General features: G+C 54.6%; 1 protein-coding gene across 4 annotated transcripts; it reads left to right on the top strand.

Annotated features, from left to right (window-relative positions):
• Positions 1-573: 573 nt before the first annotated feature.
• On the top strand, positions 574-23,654 carry Pcdh1 (protocadherin 1). Of its 4 annotated transcripts, XM_047556435.1 has the most exons (6): positions 574-778; positions 9,005-9,867; positions 12,740-14,935; positions 19,963-20,182; positions 21,159-21,197; positions 22,400-22,511. In XM_047556435.1, the coding sequence occupies exons 1-5, from the start codon at positions 739-741 to the stop codon at positions 21,182-21,184; spliced, it is 3,345 nt and encodes a 1,114-aa protein (XP_047412391.1). In that variant the 5' UTR covers positions 574-738; the 3' UTR covers positions 21,185-21,197; positions 22,400-22,511. The 4 variants fall into 4 exon arrangements, with proteins under 4 accessions (XP_047412391.1, XP_047412388.1, XP_047412389.1 ...); XM_047556432.1 differs by lacking the exon at positions 21,159-21,197 and having other exon boundaries at positions 22,400-23,654; XM_047556433.1 differs by lacking the exons at positions 574-778; positions 21,159-21,197 and adding an exon at positions 822-913 and having other exon boundaries at positions 22,400-23,654.
• The last annotated feature ends 1,150 nt before the right edge of the window (positions 23,655-24,804 follow it).

Genomic DNA, 24,804 nt, shown 5'->3' with positions numbered 1-24,804 from the left:
CCCGGTCCCATCACTTTCCCCTCCCACGGCTCCCTCTATAGCCCCACCCCCATGGCTTGCTGCGGCCACCGAGGCTGACCGCTCTGCGGCTTCGGTAGGAGGGGGAGGGGTGGACTTCCCCGGAGCGCAGAGGGAAGGGAGGGCCAAATGGGGAGATTCGGGGGTCTGGGCAGGAAGAGGATGAATCTGGAGGGGCAGGTGCCCAGGGAAGAAAGCGCTAGGGGAGACACTTCCTCGGCCTCGACTTCCAAAGAGGCAGAGTGGGGGACAGGTGTTTGAGTGGGGCAAGGAGAGGAATTCGGGAGGGGGTCCTAGATGCAGTGGGATAAGTGCTAGGTGAAGAGCGGAGGAGTAAGCCTATGTACCCAGTCCTCCGGCAATGGGAGGGGGTCCGGGCTTTAGGGAACGGCACTCAGGGTCCCCTCCCAGCGGGACCAGAGCGGTCCCGAGCTCCACCTCCCAGCCGGAGGGGGGGCGGAGAGGCGGGCGGGAGGCGGGCGGGCGGGCCAGGAGGGAGGGGGAGGGAGGGGGCGGGCCGGGCTGTGCGCTCCGCTCGCTGCTGGCTCCGCCGCCGCCGCCGCCGCCGCTACCGCCTCACACACTCCGGGAGCGGGAGCGCGGCGCGGACGCGAAGCCGCCGGGCTGCTGTGCCCAGAGTCAGCCGGAGCCGGAACCCGAACCGCAGCGCCAGCCCCAGCCGTACGGAGCCGCAGCCCGGGCCGGGGCCGGCAGCGGCTCATGGACAGCGGGGCAGGCGACCGGTGCTGCCCCGAGGCGGGTAAGGATCCGGCGGCGGTGGAGGCGGCAGCGGCTCCGGGCCCGGAGCGGCCATGGCCGGCGGGAGCTGAGGGAGGGGCGCTCAGCCGAGCGAGGCCGAGGGGATCCAGTCCGTGCCCAGCGCGCGGGGGCTGAGGTGGGGGCTGCTGGGACACAGAGTGGGGGTTGCAACCAGGCACCTTGGCCTCAAGGTCCACTACAAGAAACCGAGAGAGGGGAGGGGGTGCTGAGCCGGACCCCAACCCAGGCGTCGCGCACTCGGGCGCGCCTTGGAACGGCTGGGTTGAGACTCCAGGAGCGCGCGGGATGGAAATGGTTTGGGGGAAAGCGCGCGGCCCTCAGTTTGATGGGGGGCTCCCCGAGGATGAAGCAAGAAGAAACCTTATCCACAACACACACACACACACACACACACACACACACACACACTTGTTGGGCGACTAGCTCAGCTCACTCAGGCGCTTCCAGCTTGCCGGGCACCTGGAGGGCCGTATCACAGACACATACACACACATACATACATCCGAACATATGTGAACACAGACATACCTCCCGCACACCAGCGCCCACTGGGGCACCGTCACCAGCTTAGAATCTGCTTTAGCGTCTGCACGATCAGCAGCAGGGACACACAACCCGTGTCCATAGACAGCAACAACACAACCGGGTGTGACACTGGGCAACCCAGACACACAAACACAAACCCGTGCCCTCGTGTACGAGTGTCACGGCCATAGTTCTCAACATGAACACTCAAAACCTAACCCCCCACACTCGTATTCCTTTAAGGAACACACCCTAACATAAATTATGTTCCTCACTCCTTGGCCAGAGCACAGGTACATAGCACAGGTCTCACTCGCTTCGGCAGCCTGCACCCACACAAACACAACCCAATGTCTTAGCACACGCCTTGATGGCACACACCCTAACACAGTAAGAAGCACCTACAGCAGCGCCTCACGGTCACAAACACGGAATCCACGTCTTCACACATCTTAACACTGGGTGTCACACACACCTTACACCAACAGTGTCACATTACACCCTGAGGGGCATACCCATATACGCTCTGCCTCTCTTCCTCGGAGGCCAGATTCCGTGGGGAGAAACTGACCCAAGCGCCCTGTCACCTTAATCGCGACATTGTTATTGTAAATATCTGTACAGCGGGAGCCCAGTGGCCGGACGGACCGGCTTCCCGGCGGGCGCCTCCCCCAACCCCCACTCCCCGGCCGTACCGGCCCAGTATTCCCGGAACAAGCTGGACCTGGCAGGCCGCGCCATACCGCCTCCCCGGGGCTCCGAGGCCCTTGATCCCTTTGCAGAGTGCAAGCCTGAGGCGCTTTTTGCCACCCTTTCCGGACCATTTAGCTGAGTTCTGCGAGGCACCTAGGTCCCTAGCGCACCTGAGTCCCGCACACCTGGGTCAGTCTCACTAGGGTGCCCCTTCCTCCCGGTCCCAGCTGCAGGCCAGTCGTGTGTCAGGGAAAGGCCTTAGGGCCAAAGGGGAGATCGTGACAGGCGCAGGAGCAGAACTGGTGGGTGAAATGGACTTGCACCCGTTGCCCCCCTCCCCAAGCTACCCTAGCTCAGACTTCTGGCCTCAGTTTCCCTAGCAGTGGTGGGCGACGATTCGTTCTGGCAGGAAAGATTGGGGGTTTCGCTGAGGCCACTGAGAATTGAGCATAGGGCAAGAACCCCCTTTCCGCCGCCGGCGAGAGCATCGGTTTTATGAGAATGTCCCCGCCCGGCCGGGTTCGCGGCTTTGTGATTCCGGCGCCGGCTTCCTCCCCGCCCCCCTCCCGGCGCCCGCTGCGCGGCTCGCCGCGGCGCCGGCTTGCGGGGTACCCTAGGCCGAAGCCGGAGATGCTAAGGAGGAGGGATTCCCCGCGGCCGCCCGCGGGGCGGGGGACGCAAGTGACCGACTGCCCTAGGCGCGTTCTCAGTGTGCTGCGCGCTAGCCTGGCCTCGCCTTAGGCTTCGGGAGGCCAGGCGCCTCGGGGGTGGGGGCGGGGCCACCCGAACCCTAGGAGCCACAGCGGTCCCCCAACTGTACACATGCTCGGCTGCCTCTGGGAGGAGACACTCGGTGCACTGGGTGTGTTCTGGGAGCGCCCGCTGACCCAAGCAGTGCGGAGCCAGGCTGCCCGAGCGAGCAGAGGCCAGGACTTCGTGCCGGAAGACGCAGGGCGCCTTCCAGCACCTGCTCTGGGTCAGTCCTAGGGAGCTGCCAGAAAAGGGGTCGCCCAGAAGGTGTTTGTGAGAACCCGGAGGTCCGGGTGTGTGTGGGGATGAGTGGGTGTTACGTTCTTGACGTGGGAGTCTGAGGGGATTGAAACCTGTAATAACTAGACTAGGGCATGGGCTGGAATCCAGGAAACAGGCGTGAGAAGAGGCCCTCCAGAGATGGCCAGAGGCAGGGTGATAGAGGGCAGGCCTGGGTTCAGTTCTGATCTGGCCGCATTTAGTTTTCCCCTTCCCCTTCCATCCCCAGTTTCCAATTCGAGAAGGCACTTTGACTGGAAAGCCGTGTCTTGCTGGTCTGGTGTCCTCCTACCAGAACCCTTGCTACTGTGGTTACTCTGCAGAGAAGCTGGGCAAAAGACAGTGAATACTACCAGGAGGAAAGGGCTGAAAAGGCCAGGAAGGGGGCCTACAAAGGTGGGGAAGAGCTAAGAAGGAATCAAGGTTGAATAGGGGAGGTGGTGAAGGAAGAGGCCCTTCTGATGGGGCGAGGGCTGCTCCTGCCATGAGCAGGGATAGTTGGTACTGCAGAGAGCAATTCTGTTCAGCAATGTATTAAGCATCTTCTATGTGCCAGGGCCCATGGTGAGGGGAAAGGATGCAGTAGTAAGATATGTATTGTATTTATTTACCTTCATAGGATTTGCCAACTGTTCATTTATTTGTTGAACAAACAAGCACCTACTATGTGCCCAATGCTGGAAATAAACTGCTCTATTCTGGTTTTTGGAGACTTTTTATATCTGACCTTTACAATTGTAATAGACTTTAGATGCATCAGATCTCCTTTAATCCTCCCCAATAACTCAATTTCCATTTCATAATAAGGAAACAGGTTCAGAAAAGTGAATTCACTTGAGGTCACACAGCTAGGAAGTGCGGAGAGAGGGTTCAAATGAATATGGCACCAAAATGCAAGTGCGTGGAAGCCTGCAGAGGCTAATACAGGATTGTGGAAGAGAGGAAAGGAGCTGAGGGCTGTGCACTTGCTTGCTGAGGGTGGCCTCTGGAGAGCTCCACCCCATGCAGCCCCACTTGTGTACCCTTCACCCTGTCCCTGGGTGTTTGTTTCATGCCTGAGGAAGCGTGGTTGTTGTGTAATAGTACTGGTGGCAGGGGGCAGGCAGCAGGGAGTGGAGGTGTCAGAGCCTGACCTTATCACTGGTCTTAGTGTAGCTCTCTGATCAGAGAATGCAGCAAAAACTCTGGAAATGAAGGTTTCAGGTGAACCCTCACCTCTGTCCTCAACCCTTCCCAAATCTTGACACAGATGAGGTTTCTTTTAACTTTCCTTGTACTCTGTTCTCTCGCTCCTATACCCCGATGGTTCTTCTGCTCCTGAGGGAGATGGGTCCCAGTGCCTGTCCCTGCTTAAGCTCTGGCTTCTCAGTGCCCTGGACACCATGCCACTGGTGAAGGCGAAGCACCCCTGCCCAGGAAGGCAGCCAGAGCCTGGGGAAGGGCAGATAAGGCACCAGTGGCTTCAAAGGCCACCGCCTGAGACTAATGACTCCCCATACCAACTGCTGGGGACAAAGTTCAGAAATGGTGGGGGCAGGGACTATGAAGGTCCACTTAACCACTGCTCCTGCCCTTCCTGGTCACATGGCTTTCTGCATCCTGATGGCCCTCTGGGTGAGCCACACCAGCCCGGGAGGCTTGGGTTCAGTCCTAGAAACCTAGCCTCCTCTTGCCCTTTTTATCCTGATGGTGAGCAGTGTTGGCAGCCCAGGGCTGATGTTTGTGCGTGCTGGGGTGGGGTTGTGGGTAACATAACAAACATCACATTCCAGCCTTAGGGATTACTGTTGATTCCCTTCCTGAATCCAGCCTTTCCCCCAGACTCTGGTATGTGAAGAAGCCCTGTTTCTCACATCCGGGTTCTTCCTAATACTATTTCTCTGGCCTAAGACAATTAATGCATTTTTGAGTCTCAATTTGATGTATAATATGGGGAGAGGGCTGTAATAATGAATATTATCTGTTTCAGAGGGTGGGGGCATTAAATGAGATCTTGTATGTGAAACGCTTAGCAGTACCTTAATGAAACCTTAGTGTTCACTGGGGTGGTGATTGTGATATTGGATGATGATGATGATGATGGTGGTGGTGGTGGTGGTGGTGAAGGTGATGACAGAGTTTATATGGCCCCAGGCTTCTTCTTCTTCCTCTTTTTTTTTTTTTTTTTTTTTTTTTGGTGCTGGGAATAGAACCCCGACCTGGTGGTGCCTGGCAAGCCCTCCACCACTGAGCTACACCCCCACAGTGCTCAGGTTCTTCCTTAACTCAGTGGATCTAGTATACCCCAAAGTTGTTCCCAGATTGTCTGGGACCTTTGCATCACAAATGCCTGGGGGTTTCTCCAGGGCCCACCTTCCAATCAAAATTCCTAAGGGTGGGGCCAGATAATACTTTTTTGAAAGAACTCTCCTGGTGCTTCAACCCAGAGAGGTTCAACTCCTCTTCTGGAGTTCACCCCTCCTCAATTCTTGCCTCCACTCTGGGGAAGCCTCCCTCCAGTCCCTTTTTCCCTTACTCTTCCTGAATTCCAGGAACACCCCTCCACATTGCCCCCATGCCTTCCCTGTCTTGGATTTTACCCTGTAGTTCTCCTTGTTCCAACTCAGAAGCTGAATACCATAATCTTCCCCCGGGCCCTGTTTCTGCCTACTGGAAGTAAAGGATCTTCTACGGGTGAGAGAAATTGTGTGTTGGGGTTGGGGGGTGCTGCGTAGGAGGTCTGAGGTTTTGTGACCCTGAGATAGGGAAGAAGTCCCAAGGTGAGGGCTACATCTGTGGTTTTTGTAAAATTCTAGGGGTGGGGCATAGATGCAAGCAATCACTGCCAAACTTCTCTTCTCTACAAGGTTCAGGGTCATTCCTATGGGTATCCCATCTCACCCGTAACCTGCCAACACTTATGCAGAGAATAGGGGTGCACAGTGATCCCCTTGTGTGTGTGGAGGAGGGTGGTGGCTGAATGAAGTTACCCAGAAGGGAATGGGGTTCATTGGGGGTGGATTTGGGTTGGGGCTTAAAATGATAAGATGAAACCTTTGCCATGGTCCATGCAGATAAAGGGGATGTCACTGGAGGGTGGATCCAAATGGAGCACCAGATAAATTCCTCCTTCCTTTAAAAAGATTAAGATTGCAGCTGAGAATAAACATGCACACTAATCTGATAGTGGCCTCACACACATTGAGTACTTTAGTGCTGAGGAGCCACAGAGGAGGGGCTTGTATTTGTGGAAGGCTCACCAGAGGAGGTGAAGTGTTTGAAATGTGTAAGGAACCCATGCATTCAATGAGCATTTGCTGAGAGTCTCCTCTGCACCCTCGGTGGAGGAGAGGAATCAGGGAATCTGCAAATTGGCAACTAAATGGACCAGTGACCCGGACCAGTGACCTGAACCAGTGACCCGCGCAACAAGTGCTCTGGGCTTAGCAGATAGTCATTGAGGGAAAACAACCACACAGTTACTCAAGAGCTATTTATTGAGAGCCTACTCTGTGCTAGGTCTAGTGCAAGGCCCTGAAGATGTTGAAATAAGCAAAGTAGAGGCTCTCCCACTCTGGTCACTGTCTTGTGACAGAGGTTATCAAATTTTCCAAATAAGGACATAATTATAATTGTGCTGAGTACTTTCAGGGACCATTTGTTTAGTACCCACATTGTGTTAGGCAGTTAGCCTATATTTTCTCAATCCCTGCCCCCAGGAAATAGGCAATATCTTTACTATTTTCAGATGAGTAAACTGAGACTCTAAATAACTTGCTTCAGGTCATGTAAACAAGAAGTGGGCAGCCGAATGCGGTGGTGCATGCCTGTAAGCCCAGTGGCTCAAGAGGATCCCCAGTTCAAAACCAGTCTCAGCAACTTAGTGAGGGCCTAAGCAACTTAGTGAGACCCTGGGGATGTGGCTCAGTGTTGAATGCCCCTGGGTTCAATCCCTGGTATGAAAACAACAACAACAAAATACAGGAAATGGGCAGCTGGGGTTTGCTTCAGGCTTTCTGACAATACAACCCTTGCTATTCTCCCCCTTGCTGCCTAACATATGCCAAATGAGTATAGAGAGGCATTGACAGGTAGTCCTTGCTAGAACTATTGTCATGACAGACTGGGCCAGTCTTTACTGTTGTGCCCAGGATAGAGGCTGGCACATTATAAGTGCCCAATGAGCATTTGTTGAATGCATGAATGAGCACCTACTGTGGGCCTGGCTTTGCAAAGCTGTATTGGCGGGGGTAAGGGGAGTGAGTGTACAAAGTCCTACCCCTTCCTTCAGGATGCTTGGCGTCTGCCTGGAGAGAGAACAACACAGGCGGGCGGTGTCCCAGGCAGCCCATGATTCATTGCTTTAGGATTGGAGCAGACAATAAGTGACTGTGAGTTGGAGGAAGGAGAGGTCACTGTGGGTTGGAAAGGCCTGGGAAGGCTTCCTCGGGGGGCCTGAACCTGCCTTCAGTGGGGTGGGTGTGGTCGGCAATAGGCCTGGGATAGGAATTCCAGAAGTGGAGCAGGTCTTCCAGGTACACTGAGGGGAGATGGGGAAGGAGACTGAGCCTGAACCCTCCACAGAAATGCTGTGAGATCTTTAGATCTGGGTAGAGAAGAGGCTCATCATGATTCTGTTGCAGGGTAGCGCAGTTGACAGGTCTGACAGTGGCCAGCAAATGGACAGCCTTGAAGTGGGGTAGGCGGGGAGATGGGTGAAAGAAAAGGATGAGCATGGTGATGGGGGTGCAGCTTGTGATTGGCTAGGACATGCAAAGCTTTAACTGGAAAGTTTTGGGGTGGGCAGGGAGAAGCAGGTGTGAAGTGGGATTGGACCAGTTAGAGACGGGAGGGACCAGGTGTACAACTGGACCTATATAGGGTAGGGGTCAAACAGGAACCAGATGGTCACCCAGAGTGGGGTTGGGGAGGGGCCAGGAAAAGGCCAGTGGTGTCATCGAAGCTCTGTCCCAGTAGACCTGCTGGGCTTCAGTTGCTAAGGACAGGTCAGGGCAACTCCCAATGCCAATTTGAGGGCCATTCAGCCCTGTGACCCCAATGTTTACTTCTATTCTCTTTGTCTATGCACCTGCCCATGGCAAGAGGCAGAGAGAAGAACCTAGAAATGTTCATATGCGTGTGTGCTCACATGTGCACACAAGTGCTTCTGGACACTTGTTTGTGGGGGAAGTTGGGGAGGGCTAACACATACCCTTCAACCCTAGCCATTTTCACAAATCTTGGTTGGTGTCCAAGCTGGACCCTTGTTGGGGTGAGAAACACTGGGTGCTATGGGTGATTATTGTTAGAAAAAGGAATCGAACATGTCACATCTCATGTACATATACTGATGTGGCATCTCAGAAGAGAGATAAATGAGATGTCTTCCCCTCTCCCTCCAGACAACCTGAGGGAACCCAGTGTGGGCAGTAAGTGACCCCAGGGTCTGGGGCATTTAGAGGGTACCTACGTCTCTCTCCTACTACATATGTGGGGAGGGGTGCTCCGGTTGGGGGTGCCCAAAGCCTAACCCTTCCACTTGCTCTCTCGGTATCTCAGTATCAGGGTAATTACCATGGGTGACTAAGGCAGGATGCTGGTGAGAAGGAGGTGTTGGGCAAAGCAGAGAACAGGGAGGGAAAGAGGAAAGGAGGGAGGGAGGAAGGGAGGGCCAGGACCCAGGGAACGTCAGGTGGGTAAGGGCGTGCCATGGGCGGGAGCTGCTCCTGGCCTGCCAGGCCTCTTACAGGATCCTCCAGCTGGGCCAGGCACAACTGCTACACCCAGCTGTGGGTGAAACTCAGGCTTCTGGACTCTGGGTTCTGGAACTGGGTTTTGGGCCTGGGATTGATTCTCCTTGTGGGAGAAGAGAGAGTGTATAGGTGGAAGAGGGGTAGTGGGGGGCCTGGCTCTGGGCAGTCCTCAAATCTAGCTTCCTCTGCCCAGCTGATGGCCTCCATTTTGCTTCTTTTCCTTGCAGCCCTCCTGATTGTAGAGCCTGCCAGGATGGGGTCTCTGAGGCCCAGCCCGGGCCCTGGAGGGCAGCGATTGCTGCTGCCCCCCTTGCTGCTGGTACTGTTGCTCCTATTGGCTCCATCCACAGGCCACGCCACTCGGGTAGTGTACAAAGTACCAGAGGAACAGCCACCCAACACCCTCATTGGGAGCCTCGCAGCTGACTATGGCTTTCCAGATGTGGGCCACCTGTACAAACTAGAGGTAGGTGCCCCATACCTTCGAGTGGATGGCAAGACCGGTGATATTTTCACCACTGAGACCTCCATTGACCGTGAGGGGCTCCGCGAATGCCAGAACCAGCTCCCTGGTGAGCCCTGCATCCTGGAGTTTGAAGTGTCTATCACAGACCTCGTGCAGAACGGCAGTCCCCGACTCCTAGAGGGCCAGATAGAGGTACAGGACATCAATGACAACACACCGAACTTCGCCTCACCAGTCATCACTCTGGCCATCCCTGAGAATACCAACATCGGTTCGCTCTTCCCTATTCCACTGGCTTCAGACCGTGATGCTGGCCCCAATGGCGTGGCATCCTATGAGCTTCAGGCCGGGCCTGAGGCCCAGGAGCTGTTTGGTCTGCAGGTAGCCGAGGACCAGGAGGAAAAGCAGCCACAGCTCATCGTGATGGGCAACCTGGACCGCGAACGCTGGGATTCCTACGACCTCACCATCAAGGTTCAGGATGGCGGCAGCCCCCCGCGTGCCAGCAGCGCCCTGCTGCGTGTCACTGTGCTTGACACCAATGACAACGCTCCCAAGTTCGAGCGGCCCTCCTATGAGGCCGAGCTTTCTGAGAATAGTCCCATAGGCCACTCAGTCATTCAGGTGAGAGGTCCCCTCTGTCTACCTGTCACAGTGATCTACCTTTAAAAATGGGAGCCCACCCCAACCAGCTAAGAACTCCCTTCACTCAGGGGAGAAACTGCCAGAATGCTGTGTCTAGACTTCTCCCCAGGTGACAAACTCCCACCAACCTCCCTCTCCCACACCAATAGGTGATGTTATTTTTCTCCATCACTGTTAAGGGACATTGCATCTGGTGTGTCCACCCCACTCCAAGGCAGATGTGAGTTAGAAACTCAGAAAAGTGAAACTCCCCCTTAAGTCCAAGGAGTGCCTTCTCCCCTGCAAAGAGAGCTGAGGTGGAACAGAAGGGCTGCTTTTTATCAGGTAGAACCTTCCCAAACAGGGACAGGTACACATTAGTCAGATGGGATTTTCCTGAAACTGGGGACACATCCTCACTGCACCCCTCCATGAGGGGTCCAGTGAGATCATTTTAGTCAGATGGGTCCTCCAAGTTCTGAAAAGTCATATGGGGTGTTGGTATACCCGCCTCTGCCCCTAGTTATGCCCATGGGTGTGGGGTGCTTGGCACCATGTGGGGGAGGGTCAGTTGCCTTCATGGAAGTTCTCAGCCCCTCTCCATGGGAACTGCCCCAGGGGCTGGGCAGCTTGATGGGGATGGGGCCTGGGAGGGAGCAAAGAAAGCGTCCCTGCAGACAGGTGGGCGTATCTCCTGCTGTCATCTCAGCACTGGCCTCCTGCCAGCCCAGCTCCTTTCTCCTTCTCCATGGGCTGAAGCTGCCTGTCTTCAATGAGAGGGAGCTGAGCGGGGCTCAGCTGCCTTGGACACCATTACCCAGCCTAGGAGACCCTTATCCTAGGTCCTGGTGCTGAAGTGGTGGGTGGGAGTTTCATCTTTTTTAGGAACTGGTGGACTGGAATCTAGACAAGAGGATGAGAAAGAAAAGGGAGACAGACAGTTGGGAATGGTGAATAATAATAGCCCAAGTGCCAGGCACTGTTCTAAACACACTGTGTATTATATAATTTAATTCTTATAGTGCAGGGTAAGTGAGCATTATCCTTATTTTACAGATGGGAATCTGAGCTCGCAGAGGTTAAGAAATTTGTCTGATGTCACAGCTGATAGGTTCAGAACCCACCTTGGCTCACATCCCACAGGGTGCCTTCATAGCCTATGTGTGTAATAGCTTTACATCCTACCAGCAAGATACAGCAGAACAGGGCAGAGGGTAGGCTGAGGGATAGACAGGCTGAAAAGAGAGGACAGAAGAGAACAGGCAGTGGGAAAGAGGCAGGATCAGAACTGAGCAGGGACTGGAGGCAGACAGACAGAAGCCAGGAGTCAGAGACAGAGACAGATGACAGGAGAAAGATAAGGAACTGAGCGACCAATCTAGAGACAGTGGGGAGCATAATCATAAAGTTAGTGACAGATAAGACTGAGGTCCAGACTAGGAAAAACTGTTAGGGTTTGGCCCTCACAGATTTGAGTAGGCACAAGGGTAGCTGGGAGTCTCTGTCCATGAGTCTCCTCTGTAGAGAGCCCTGGCAGGCATGGTATGAGTCCCTTCCAAAGGGGAAGGAGAAAAGTCAAGCCATGGCTTGAGCTCCCACTAGTTTGCAGAGACAGACAGGAGGATGGATGCATAGATGGACAGACTGATGGACAAAAAGAGAAAGAATTTTTAGGGAGCACTTTCTATGTACCAGGCAATGTTGGCAAGTGGAATAACACATGTTATTCTTCTACAGTCCTATGAAATAAATGCTATGATTAATCCCCATTTGTAGACTGAGGCTTGGAGAGGTTAAATAATTAACCCAAAGTAACATAGTTATTCGAGAAGTGGTAGAACTAGGATTTGAACCTAAGGCTTCTGTTTTACTCCCTAGAGACTCTGCCAGGTTATGCCTAGCCCCCCACCACACCACACCCCGCCATCACATTTGTCTGACTTGACCTAACTCCAGCCCTCATGTTTCACCCTGAGAAGTGGTTCCTCATGGCCAGTTCCACCTGATTCTTTTTGTCCCATTACCGCCAGTGTTTGTATAGACTTGGACCCAGTGCGCGTCGGTGTTGGCGTGGGAGGGCGTGCCCACTGCAAAGGGACAGACAGTTCATTGTTTGATGCTGGGAGCCCAGCCCGCTGCCAGCAGGCTCTGTGGCCTGCACCAACCCCTCCCTCCTGGCCGCAGGCTCAGGCCGGATTCCTCACATTGGTGCCTTGCCAGCACCAGCCAGCAGTCGAAGGAACTGCTGAAACAGGTTTCCCCAGTTTGACAGAGCAGTGGCTGGGCCTGGCCTGGCAGGCTCCCTCTGACCCACATCACTACCTGACTGCTTTCAGAAGCAATTCCCTCACCTGTGACCTCCAGGTGGGTATGTGGTTCTCCACTCTTGCACACAAACACACATACACCTTCTTACAGTCACACATAAGCACACACAGCTCACAATCATACACATATATGTGCACCATCTCAACTACCAACCCACCTTTCCATCGCTTCAGATGGTTAGGAGAACTTTAATTGGATGAAAGTGTTGCAAGTTAGATCCTAACCCCCATATTTGGGTGGACCTGTAGAGGAATGAGAAGGAGTTTAATTTTGCCATGTCCCATCTCTATTAGTGGACTGTATCACTGTTGAGGATTTGCAGGCTACATCTGGGCTCCTCAGGAAAAGAGCTTAGTAGTGTCTGCCAAAGTGCCAGGACTGGGGAAAAGACTATACACATGCCACTTTTGGAAAGGGCACTAAGTTAGATGTATTGTGTATGCCATGATTGTTGGAAAGGACATTAGCAGCTCATGCACCCCTGAACTTGCTATCCCTGGTCTAACCCAGCCTGTTCTCCTTGGTTTTTGCTTCTACCCTATAGGTGAAAGCTAATGATTCAGATCAAGGCGCCAATGCAGAGATCGACTACACGTTCCACCAAGCACCTGAAGTTGTGAGGCGTCTTCTGCGACTGGACAGAAACACTGGACTCATCACTGTTCAGGGCCCTGTGGACCGTGAGGATCTAAGCACCCTGCGCTTCTCTGTGCTTGCCAAGGACCGAGGCGCCAACCCCAAGAGTGCCCGTGCCCAAGTGGTTGTGACTGTGAAGGACATGAATGACAATGCCCCCACCATTGAAATCCGAGGCATAGGACTGGTGACTCATCAAGATGGGATGGCTAACATCTCAGAGGATGTGGCAGAAGAGACAGCCGTAGCTCTGGTACAGGTATCTGACCGAGATGAGGGAGAGAATGCAGCTGTCACCTGTGTGGTAGCAGGTGACGTGCCCTTCCAACTTCGCCAAGCCAGTGAGACGGGCAGTGACAGCAAGAAGAAGTACTTCCTGCAGACCACCACCCCGCTTGACTATGAGAAAGTCAAAGACTACACCATTGAAATTGTGGCTGTGGACTCTGGCAACCCCCCTCTCTCTAGCACCAACTCCCTCAAGGTGCAGGTGGTGGACGTCAATGATAATGCACCTGTCTTCACCCAGAGCATCACTGAGGTCGCCTTTCCAGAAAACAACAAGCCTGGTGAAGTGGTGGCCGAGGTCACTGCCAGTGATGCCGACTCTGGCTCTAATGCAGAGCTAGTTTACTCTCTGGAGCCTGAGCCGGCTGCCCAAGGCCTCTTCACCATCTCCCCAGAGAATGGAGAAATCCGGGTGAAGACATCCCTTGATCGGGAACAGAGAGACAGCTATGAGTTGAAAGTAGTGGCAGCTGACCGGGGCAGCCCCAGCCTCCAGGGCACAGCCACCGTCCTTGTCAATGTGCTGGACTGCAATGACAATGACCCCAAATTTATGCTGAGCGGCTACAACTTCTCAGTGATGGAGAACATGCCAGCACTGAGTCCAGTGGGCATGGTGACTGTCATCGATGGGGACAAGGGGGAGAATGCCCGGGTGCAACTCTCAGTGGAACAAGACAATGGTGACTTTGTTATCCAGAATGGTACAGGTACTATCCTGTCCAGCCTAAGCTTTGATCGAGAACAACAGAGCACCTACACCTTTCAGCTGAAGGCAGTGGATGGTGGCATCCCACCTCGCTCAGCTTACGTTGGCGTCACCATCAACGTGCTAGATGAGAATGACAATGCACCCTTTATCACTGCTCCCTCCAACACATCCCACCGGCTGCTGACCCCCCAGACACGTCTTGGTGAGACGGTCAGCCAGGTGACAGCTGAGGACATTGACTCTGGTGTCAATGCTGAGCTGACCTACAGCATCGCTGGTGGCAACCCTTATGGACTCTTCCAAATCGGGCCACATTCAGGTGCCATCACCCTGGAGAAGGAGATTGAGAGGCGCCACCACGGACTGCACCGCCTTGTGGTGAAGGTCAGTGACCGTGGCAAGCCCCCACGCTATGGCACAGCCTTGGTCCACCTGTATGTCAATGAGACCCTAGCCAATCGCACACTGCTGGAGACCCTACTGGGTCACAGCCTGGACACACCGCTGGATATTGACATTGCTGGGGATCCAGAATATGAGCGCTCCAAGCAGCGCGGCAACATCCTCTTTGGTGTGGTGGCTGGTGTCGTGGCTGTGGCCTTGCTCATTGCCCTGGCAGTGCTTGTGCGTTACTGCCGGCAGCGGGAGGCCAAAAGTGGCTACCAGGCTGGAAAGAAAGAGACCAAGGACCTGTATGCCCCCAAGCCCAGTGGCAAAGCCTCCAAGGGAAACAAGAGCAAGGGCAAGAAGAGCAAGTCCCCGAAGCCTGTGAAGCCAGTGGAGGACGAAGACGAGGCTGGACTGCAGAAGTCCCTCAAGTTCAACCTGATGAGCGATGCACCTGGGGACAGTCCCCGCATCCATCTGCCCCTCAACTACCCACCAGGTAGCCCTGACCTGGGCCGCCACTACCGTTCTAACTCCCCACTGCCTTCTATCCAGCTGCAGCCCCAGTCACCCTCGGCCTCCAAGAAGCACCAGGTGGTGCAAGACCTGCCGCCTGCAAACACATTTGTGGGCACCGGGGACACCACGTCCACGGGCTCTGAGCAGTACTCCGACTACAGCTACCGCACCAACCCCCCCAAATACCCCAGCAAGCAGGTAGGCCAGCCCTTTCGGCTCAGCACACCCCGGCCCCCACCCCACCCCTACGTCGGGGCCATCTGGACCGAGGTGTGGGAATGACAGCAGGTATAGCATACCTGCCACGTTCACTAGTCCACCTGGGGGCCAGCCTGAGCCAGTAGTGGGAGGTGGGCTCACAAATCTGGAGATGCTGAGGCCTTAATAATGACCCTGCTGCCTCACCCAGATATGGGGTTTAGGCTGAGTAGAAACCGAGGGAGGGCATGCTCTGTGGTCTCCTCCCTGCCCCCTCCCCACTGGGGAGAGGCCTGTGACTTGTCAGATTCCTGGATGCTGGACCAGCTGCTGGGGCTGATGGGCAGGTGAGCAGAAGGATTTGGAGATGGGGGTCAGGAAAAATGGGAAGAAGTCTATTCCAAACCTGGGTCTCTATCTGAGACCAACCATAGGTGCTTTTCTGGAGGGGAAACAGGGAGACCTGGGGTCCCATTTGGGAACCAGATGGGGAATCTGCTAGGGAGGGGGTCCTCCCAATTTGTGCCTTCCATGTGTACTGTGTATTAACCTCTTCCTCACCCGGGGCTGGGCCCCATATCCCCTACCCCAGCCCTATACACTTGTCCCTGACAATAAAGTTCTCTATTTTTGGAGTTTTGGTTTCTTATTTTCCTGGAACTGAGAGAAGAAGTGAGAGAGACTGGAAGCAGCCCTTGGTCCTCAGGTCCTGCCTCAATTTCCCCGTCACTCTTTACCCCTTCCCATATCCTAGACTTGCCTACTCTACTTCAACCCTATCTTAGCAGACCATCTCCCCACCCACCCCACATCCATATCCATGTCTAGGGGAAGTTCCCTCCTGACCAGCCTTCAAATGGAGGCATCTGGTAGCCTGTTCCCTTGCCCCATGCTTGAGGCCTTCTACCTAAGGTGACACCCTTCTCCAAATAAGGGTGGGTAGAGATGCACACAAGTCCTGCCCTGTCTCCAAGGTCCAAGACTTAATAATTCCAGACTGCCCAAATTGAGAAGCCCAACAGACCTCAGACAAGACCACCTATGGGGTGGTGAGCAGCCTACTTGCCTCTGGTGATGCCAGAGAACCTCTTGATTACACTAGTCACCCTCCCTCAGGGCCAAGATCTTTCCCCAAATCCCTTTCCCAGCCTCTTCATCATGATACCACCCACACCTAGCAATTAACTAGCCCTGCCCTATGTCTCCCCACTGTGATCAGGGCCTGGGCTGCAGGGAGGGAGGGCCCAGGAGAGGCAAGGGACTTCTTGAGCTCTTTGCAGTGACCTGCTCTGCACCCCACTCATGGGTGCTTCCTTTGCCTCCTTGCTCTGACCAGCTGGGGCTGCTGGCTCTCACTCTCTCTCTCTCCATCTCTCACTTCTTGCTGTCCTAGGTCTACCCTGTCCTTGTTTTGCCCTGTCCTTGGTTGTGCCTAAGGGAGGCTAAAGTGTGGGTGAGGGGCCTCAGGTCCTGGGGGAGTCTCTAAGGCCAGAGGCAACCTATCTCCATGGTCACCGCAGAGGCTCGAGACACTCCCAGGAGGTCCAAGGCGCCAGTTCTCTCCTTGATACCATCCACAAACTCCCTGATGCCCTGGGGTACCCCCAAAGTTAAAACTCTTAGGGACTTTGGAGGAGTGGAGAAGTGAGATGTGCTTAAATCACATTTCTCCTGGACAAATTAAATGTGTGTAGCATGACCTCCAGCAACTCCTGAGCTCCCATTCTTTCTCTTGCATTTCTATCCTTGCAACCTCTTGCTTCTTTCATTCCCTTAGCTCCTTCATTTCTTTTTCTTTCTCAGGATCTGAGGGATTGTTCCTTATCAGCTCCATGTCAACCCAATTCATTCATAGAGCCACACCAAATACCTTCTTCCAACTTTCCAACATAGCCAAACCATACCACCTGTTGTCATCATCAAAACATAGGCCACAATGGCAATGGAGCTCAGTGGTAAAGCCCTGGCCAAGAATGTGCAAGGCTTCAGGTTCAATCCCCAGCACTGCAAACACAAAAAACCCCCTCATGGACCAAGCTCCTACTTTGTTCTCAGCATAGTACCAGACTGTGATGAAAAAAATGGTTGTACTTGCCCAAGACACAAGAGAAATGAATTGTTTCAAGTGAGAAGTGCCAAAGTAAATCTATTCCCAACTTGTTCCACGAAACTACTTCTATTGCTGCTACTCACTTCCATTTTTTGAGGCCTTGCTAGGAGCAAGTACCATGTGAATTAGTTCATAACTGATGAATAGGTCATCTTACTCTTCATTTTACAGAAGTGAAAACTAGTGATGGAGCCAGAATTCACACAAAACAGGAAATCTGATTTCTAGAGTTTACCGTTAGCCATATGCTATTTTTAAAAGGGTTCATGATTGATAGTAAAAGATTCACTATCATATTAGCCTATTAAAGGCTCTGTGAAACGTGCAAGAAAGGGGGAACTCGTTAAACTTTTACAACTCTTGAGTTTCCTGAATTTATTTGACCAGAGTGCCCCCTCCCTTTCATGGTATAGGATTCTGGGAAGAGATTGTGAATCCTGAGCTAACTTGTCGAAGATGAACAAAACTTGGGCAAGAGGGTCCCATCCCCTTGCCCAGGGTCACCGTGTGAGCAAACTCCCAAGGCAAGAGTGAGCATGACCACACTGGAGGCAGGGAGAGGCCAGAGAGGGGAGTGTTTTGGCTGGAGTGGAGGGTACAGGAGAGAGCTGAGAGATGAGATTGGAAGCACCGTAGGTTGTGGAGGACATGGTTGCCTTGCCAAAGGAAATGGAAGTCTCTGAAAGCTCAGGAACTTTTCAGGTGAACTGAGTTTAGTAAGTTCACTGGAACTTAGAAAGAAGCAGAAGTGAAGGTCCAAAGTTGAAACTCTAAGGTTTGGACTAAGAGAGTGGCAATGGGGGTGATGAGTGGACTTAGCTATATTTAGGGAGAAAGGACCCACGAAATTCAAGGCTAATTTGATATGGAATAGGGATAGGGACTGGGGGGAGCTGCTGGGATTCCCAGGTGGATGTCTGCCTTCTGAGTGTGAGTAATGGGACGGTGATGAGATCATTGTCTATGTGGAGGCTGATTGAAGAAAAATAATTCAGTTTCAGGCACGTCGAATCTGAAGGGTCAGTAGGGGCAGCTAATTAGAATGATCCAGCAAGTGCTTCAAACATCAAAACTAGAGTAAGAGATTCAGTCCCAGGCTTTGAAGATTTGATAGTCACAGAATTATAGGAAACATTTTGTTGAATATAACCAACCCTCCATTTTACAGAAAAGAATCATAGGAAAAGAACCCAGGTGACTTGCCTGGTGGGCAGAACTAAAGCCCTCCATTACCAGGTGTGGGTCCTACAGGGCGGGAGAGCTGCTGGTCAAAGTCTTGAAAGAAAACAAAAGAGAACCATCCACAACCACACTGCTCTGTGCCTTCCAGAACCCTCCTGGAGCCTGTTCACCCCAACACTAAGTGGACTATGTTCCTGTATAACCCCCAACCCCAAACATGCACATTAATTCTCTTCACCCAAATTCTTCAGTGTTGGGAATCACGGTATGGGGGTCAGTTCTGGGCCGCCTTCCCATCGGGGCCATAACTTCTTGTCCTGACAGCCTCCCCACCCCAGCTGCCCGCAGTGGGATGGAGATTGTGTATGTGGTAGGGGGAATCAGGAGGGAGGTCTGTAGACCCAGGACCACCTCCTCCGAGCATCATCACAATCTCCTGCTGAGGGCTAAAGAGTAAAGTGCTGCCAATGTGTGGAGGATTGGAGGCGCCTGGAGGCTCAGTAGTAGGGCCTGGGCCCTGCTACTCCCACCTGACCTCCAGGGACCCTGGGTCTGTGCCCTCAACTCCTAATTTCTGGTTGGCAGGAAAACCAGTGGCAGTCCCAGGTGGGTGTTTGGGTGACTGGATGATTGCGCCAAGTGCCAGGCTGAGGTTGCCAGGTCCCCGGGCTGATAGTTAACCCGTGGCAGGCAGAAGGGGGCTGCTGGCTGGGAGCAGCCTGTCATTGTTCCACGCTCCTGAACCCCAGCACCCAGTCTAAGCTCCAAGTCTGACTCCACCAAGCCAGAGGCCCTTCCTAAGAGCCCCTTCCTATTTCCTAGGAGTCTCCCTGTTTGAGGCCAACTTGCTTACTCTCTGATGGATGCCATGCCCCAACCCCTGCCTGGCTCCTCACAGGGCCCTGCCCTCCACAGTCAGTATTCTGTTTCCTTAACTGGAGGACGGGGGAGTTTCCACTGTTCTGCACCCCACCCCAGGTGCCCCGGCTTGTTATCAGGCTCCCTCTCCTACTTCCCTTCCGTCCCTTTTCACTCCCAGGCCTCTCTGAAGGGGAATGAGGTGAGGTTGGGGATGGAGGGTGGCACTTGGCAGGGAGTCCTGAGGTGGCCTCAGCAATCAAACCAGGGATGAGGAACAGGATGAGAGAGTTGGCAACTCATTTGGATGGAGGCCCTAGGAGTTGCAGAGCAGTGAGACAGGTGAGGAGCTGGAGTCTGGAAGGTGCTCTTGGGAAATTAGGGGACTGTTCTGGTATTGGAGAATTCTTTGGGAGTTAGGAGTCTACTGCTTTTAGGTTGTGCTGGTCTTTAGAAGCCATGCTGGCATTTGGGGAATTGGCTGGTGTTGTGCTGTTCTGGTATTGGGCTCTACTCTATATCAGGGACTGTTCTGAAATTAAAGGAAGGCCGGACCCATATTGGGAAGCTAAACCAGAACTAGAAGGGCCGTGCTGTAACTAGAAGTCATGCTGGACTCGCTTACTGGGGTGGCCTGGGGGCTGTTATAACACTGAGGCCTGTGCTGTATGGAACTTTCTTCATGTGAACTTGGCTGTACTGGGAGCTGTCCTAGAATTGAGGGGCAGTCCTCTGTTGGAGCCTGTGCTTTCTGGGGTCTTTGCTGTGCTGGGGGCTGAGACTTCTTGGTTGCTGCTGAGGCCTGAGGGGGCTTTTGCTGGGGCTGGGGCCTGGTGTGGTGCTGGGCAGCCAACAGTGACACTCTCTCTCCCTGCAGTTACCTCACCGTCGTGTCACCTTCTCAGCCACCAGCCAGGCTCAGGAGCTGCAGGACCCATCCCAGCACAGTTACTATGATAGTGGCCTGGAGGAATCTGAGACGCCATCTAGCAAGTCATCCTCGGGGCCCCGACTCGGTCCCTTGGCACTGCCTGAGGATCACTATGAACGTACCACCCCTGATGGCAGCATAGGAGAGATGGAGCACCCCGAGAATGGTGAGGAGCGTCGGCATGGTCGAGGCACCCCAGGAATGAGTAGAAGCCTGAGAATGGTGACAAGACCTTAAAAATATCCTCCATTTATTGAGTTCTTCTTGTGTGTTCAATAGTAATCACCGTGCTGAGTGCTTTCAGGTATATATTCGTTTACTCCTCACAACCACGCTGTGATCTGAGAACTTTATTGTGCCCACTTTACAGTGGAAGAATCTGAGGCTCAGAGAGGTTAAGTCACTTGCCCAAATTTACACATCCAGGAAGCAACAGACCTGGGAGGGATTCACACCCAGGTTTCTCTGAGACCAGAGCCCTTGCATTCAGCACTACCTTTCACTGCCTCCCTGGGAACAGGGACCCTGAGAACAGTGGCCAGAAGGCTCAGGTAATGGTGAGGAAACCTTGAAAGGCAAATGGTGGCCCCCTAATGGGTTGGGAGGATTTGAGAATAGAGAGTGGACCCCCAATGTTATGAGGAGCTCAGAGAATGGTATGATGACCCCCCTGCCCCCGAAAGAGGAGTGGGAGAAATTTTGGCTAAGGAAGAGCTGCTGGGAGGTCTGGGAGGAGAAAGGCCTGTCTGGGAGGGGTGGGCGATGGAAGGGAGGGGTGGGCAGGAACAGAGGTCAGCGTGGAGATGGATGACGTGCACTGTCAGAATGTGTGTGCGCTGTGCATGTGTATGTGCATGGGTGTGTGTGCATGAAGGTGTCCTTGGCAGCTATGAAGCTGGGGAGCCTGAAGAAGCTAGCCCTTTGGATGGCAAGACTCTAACTTGGAGCTGTCCTTGGTTCTCATCCCCTCCCTCAATCCAAAGTCGCCCCTCTCTCCAAAGGATGAAAGTTCTCTTCCCTACTCCTCAGTCAAAGGGCCCTGTCAAACCTCCCAGGCCCTAGGTCTCAGAGGGCCCTCTGCCCCACTCCTGCCCCTCCATGTGTGATCTCATGCCCGTCTCGTCCTTTTTGTGCCCGCGCAGAGCCAGCTGGCCGGAGCAGGCCCTGAGGCAGAGTGCCAGGTATGTGGGAGCTGCTCTGGGGTCTGGGGTCTGTGGGACTCGGCCCAGCACCCAGCCCCGCCCACCAGTGCTCCGTGCCACACTGGGTCCCCTAACTCTGCCCTGAGCTGAAGATTGGCACTTTGAGGGTTAACAACAGAGCTGTCCCCTCCTCACCTTGCTCTGGCTGGAGACCAAGCCAGGGTGGGTGGTGCCAGGGGAGCCCCTGCCCCAGGCAGTGCTGCTGCTATGTCCCTAAGGGGGGGTCATCGCCTGGTGCTGTCCCAGAGTAAGGGCGGGATAGGGCAGCTGTGACAGGAAGTGCTCATGGCCCAACCGTTCCCATGGTGATCCCCGCTGCCCAGCAACCACACCGGCTACTGCTGATGTCAGGCGTCCAACTCCTGTTCCCGTGGGTGTTCTGGGCAGGGAGCTGGGGAAAGGCCAGGGGTGGTGGTTGGCAAGGGGGCTGGAGTGAGGTGGGCAGGGGCTGCATGAGCGTGCTTGTGGGTGTGTGAGTGTATGTTTGTGTGTGAACAGTTGCATAGAAGCTCATCCCTTCCCCCTGGCTTTAAAGCAAGGCCTCGCCATGCTGGGCAGAGTGGGCTTCCAAGACAAGTGGGAGCACGTGAGGTCTGAGGAGGCTTAGAAGGAGGTATGTGCCCATCTTTGTCTGAGGTCAGAGTTGTTCAATGCAACAGATTTGTGTGTCCATGCTTACCAGAGTGTGTGTGTGCAGGCGAGTGTGTGTATGTGAGTGGTATGTGAGAGGAGTCAGTTGTGTTCTTAAATGAAGATGGGGGTTTCCTTAAAACACTGAGGGTAGAATTGCATGTTTAAACCTGTATGGAGACAGATGACGAAGTGTGCAGATGAGTTGTGTATTTGTGCACCTGACTGAGGGCATATTGGTGGGTGTGTGAGAAGAGCACTGGAGGGTGGGCGAGACTGGAAGGAACGTGTCTATTTAAGGATAAGTTTTGTGTGTGTGTGTGTGTGTGTGTGTGTGTGTGTGTATCTGAGGGCTATGTGCACAGTGGGCTTTGGGTAGAGAGTGGGAGGGTGTGTGTCTATTTGAAGGGTGTGTGCCTGTGAGCTCAGTGGGCAGGAAGAATCCCACACCCCTGTTCTGAGGCAGGGTGTAGATACCAGTGGGAGACCATGGAGCAGATCTTTTCCAGGCCGCCATTCCTGATAACTATCCTCCCTGCTCTCTCCTGCAGACCTCCGCCCTTTGCCTGATGTTGCCATGACGGGCACATGTACCCGAGAGTGCAGTGAGTTTGGCCACTCTGACACATGCTGGATGCCTGGCCAGTCATCTCCCAGCCGCCGGACCAAGAGCAGCGCCCTCAAACTCTCCACCTTCGTGCCTTACCAGGACCGAGGAGGGCAGGAGCCTGCGGGCGCCGGCAGCCCAAGCCCCCCGGAAGACCGGAACACCAAAACGGCCCCCGTGCGCCTCCTGCCCTCCTACAGTGCCTTCTCCCACAGTAGCCATGATTCCTGCAAGGACTCGGCCACCTTGGAGGAAATTCCCCTGACCCAGACCTCGGACTTCCCACCTGCAGCCACACCGGCATCTGCCCAGACGGCCAAGCGCGAGATCTACCTGTGAGCCCCCTTCTGGCCGGCCGGCCACTCCTCCCCTAGCCGCCGGCCAGCTCCCAGATGGGCCCATTCCAGGGCCCCTACTTTTGACCCCTCCAGCGTGGACTCCATGGCCAGGACCCCCAGTGCAGGGGAATACTGACCTCCTGACCACGCTGGCCCTTCCCCCATGCAGGGTCCAAGTCCTCTCCCCTCATTTCCATCCCCCAGCTCCCAGGAGCCCCTTCTTCCCCTTCATGGGGCTCCTCCCAGCTGATGCCCAAGAGGGCTCCTCTACAGTGACTGGGCTCCCTTCTCTCAACTTCTAGGGAGTACCTCCTCTCTTCGGGCAGATGGTGGAGTCAAGGGTGGGCAGCACACTTTTAACTCATTGTTTCCCACATGACCAACCAGGGTGGGGATAGCATGCCCCATTTCAGCCCTGAAACAGGGCTGAACTGGGAAGCCCCTCTCCCCGGGAACTTCCAGAGGAAACTCTTGACCACTGGGGCTCCCTGAAGGGCTTTTGTTACCAAAGGTGGGGTGGGGATCGGGTGGGAGTGGGGTGGAGGCCTTGTCTTCCAGTACTGCTCCTGGGCTGGCCCACCTACCTGCCACATGTCCATGCCTGGTCCCATCTGGGCTCCCTACTTCCCTGCTGGTCATGCAGTGTCTGTATATAAGGACCTTGGAATGATGTCCCCATTTCTGCCTGATTTGCAACTTTTCTCGTTGATGTTGTGTTGTCTTGGGGGACCCCTCTGGGGGGCGGACCTGCCCTGTGCCCCTCCTCCCTGCCGCAGTGCCCCCCACCCCAGGCCTCTATTGTTCCATGTTGTAAATACCCCTGGGCCGTGGTGGGATGGGGGTGCAGGCCAGGGAAACAACGGGTGGGTGGGGGTGGGGATGGGGGTAACATTCGCCTATCAGCAGAGCTGGGCTTTTATTTAATTTTTTTTAAAAATACAAATCTCTATTTTTTTGGAACTGTTGCGCTGTGCCCTGGGGGGGGATCCCCGCTCAGGCTGGCCTCCCACATCCAGATGAGCATCACAGAGGGGCCCTGAGGCTGTGGGGGGGCAGCTGGACAGGGGTGGGATGACTGTGCCTCTGGCCTGGTTGGGTGAGTTGGGAGCAGGAAGGTTTGCTCAGGGGGTGGCTGGTTGCTGCCTCCAATATGGGGGGACCTGCACCCTGCCCCCTCCCTGCCCCCCAACCTCCAGCCCCTGCCATGACTGACCCGTCAGCCTGTAAAACCACCATTGCCTTGATCTCAGGGGGTGGGAAGGGCTGCCTCAGGGCACCCTGGGCTCCAGGCCCCCTTCTTCCAGTTGGGCTTCCCTTCACCAAGGTCAGGGGTCCCATGAGGGAGGGGGTGGGGAGAATGGGGGTCAGAGAAGCCCAGTCAGCCATGATGAGGTGGGGTTCTTTTCTTCACCTCGGGGGCCAGGGTGTGAGTGGCATCCTACAGAGCCCCCATCTCCCACTGTGGCCATCTCAAAGCCTCAGCCCCTCTTCCTTCCAGAAACCCCCACTGCCTTGGCCCATACCTCTCCAGCTTCCCAGGGGCCCAGGCTGGGAGGCTGGAGACTCAGGGTATGGCCCTTGCTTGACTTAGTCTAAGCTTGGGGCAGGGGTGGCCCAAGTGTGGGAGGGGTGGGTACAGGCTGCTGGGTTGTCTGGTGCCTTTGGGAGCTGTGCTGCTGGGGTCTTTACTCCTGTAACCCCAGAGACCCCACCCCACCCCAGAAAAGCCAGGGGGCTATAGAATCACCCTATTCTCTGCCCCCTTGCCCCTTGCTTGGTTGGGGTAACGGTGCTGGGAAGGAGAGCATTGTTAGGCTGGTAGCCCCAGCCTCCACAGCCCTTCTATGGAGGGTAGTGGGTACAGTGGACTGGGGTGGCAGCAGCCAGGTCTAGGGGTTGGCCAAAGGCTCCTTTCCCTGGGGGAGGCCCAGAAAGTGGGCTGGGGGCTTGTTAAAGAGGCAGCCCCTTTCCCCTGCACAAACGGGGCAGGTGCAATAGCAGTAGAGTTGGT

This window comes from Sciurus carolinensis, chromosome 6 (genome assembly GCF_902686445.1).
Source record: "Sciurus carolinensis chromosome 6, mSciCar1.2, whole genome shotgun sequence".
Classification (NCBI taxonomy): Eukaryota; Metazoa; Chordata; class Mammalia; order Rodentia; family Sciuridae; genus Sciurus; species Sciurus carolinensis.
This window is presented reverse-complemented; position numbering and strand designations above follow the sequence as displayed.

Bases quoted from the DNA above. Each gene is read 5' to 3' on its own strand.
- Pcdh1 (XM_047556432.1), top strand. From the start codon at position 739: ATGGACAGCGGGGCAGGCGACCGGTGCTGCCCCGAGGCGG. The intron at 9,868-12,739 runs GTGAGAGGTCCC...TCTACCCTATAG, and splicing joins TAGGCCACTCAGTCATTCAG to GTGAAAGCTAATGATTCAGA. The intron at 14,936-19,962 runs GTAGGCCAGCCC...CTCTCCCTGCAG, and splicing joins CCAAATACCCCAGCAAGCAG to TTACCTCACCGTCGTGTCAC.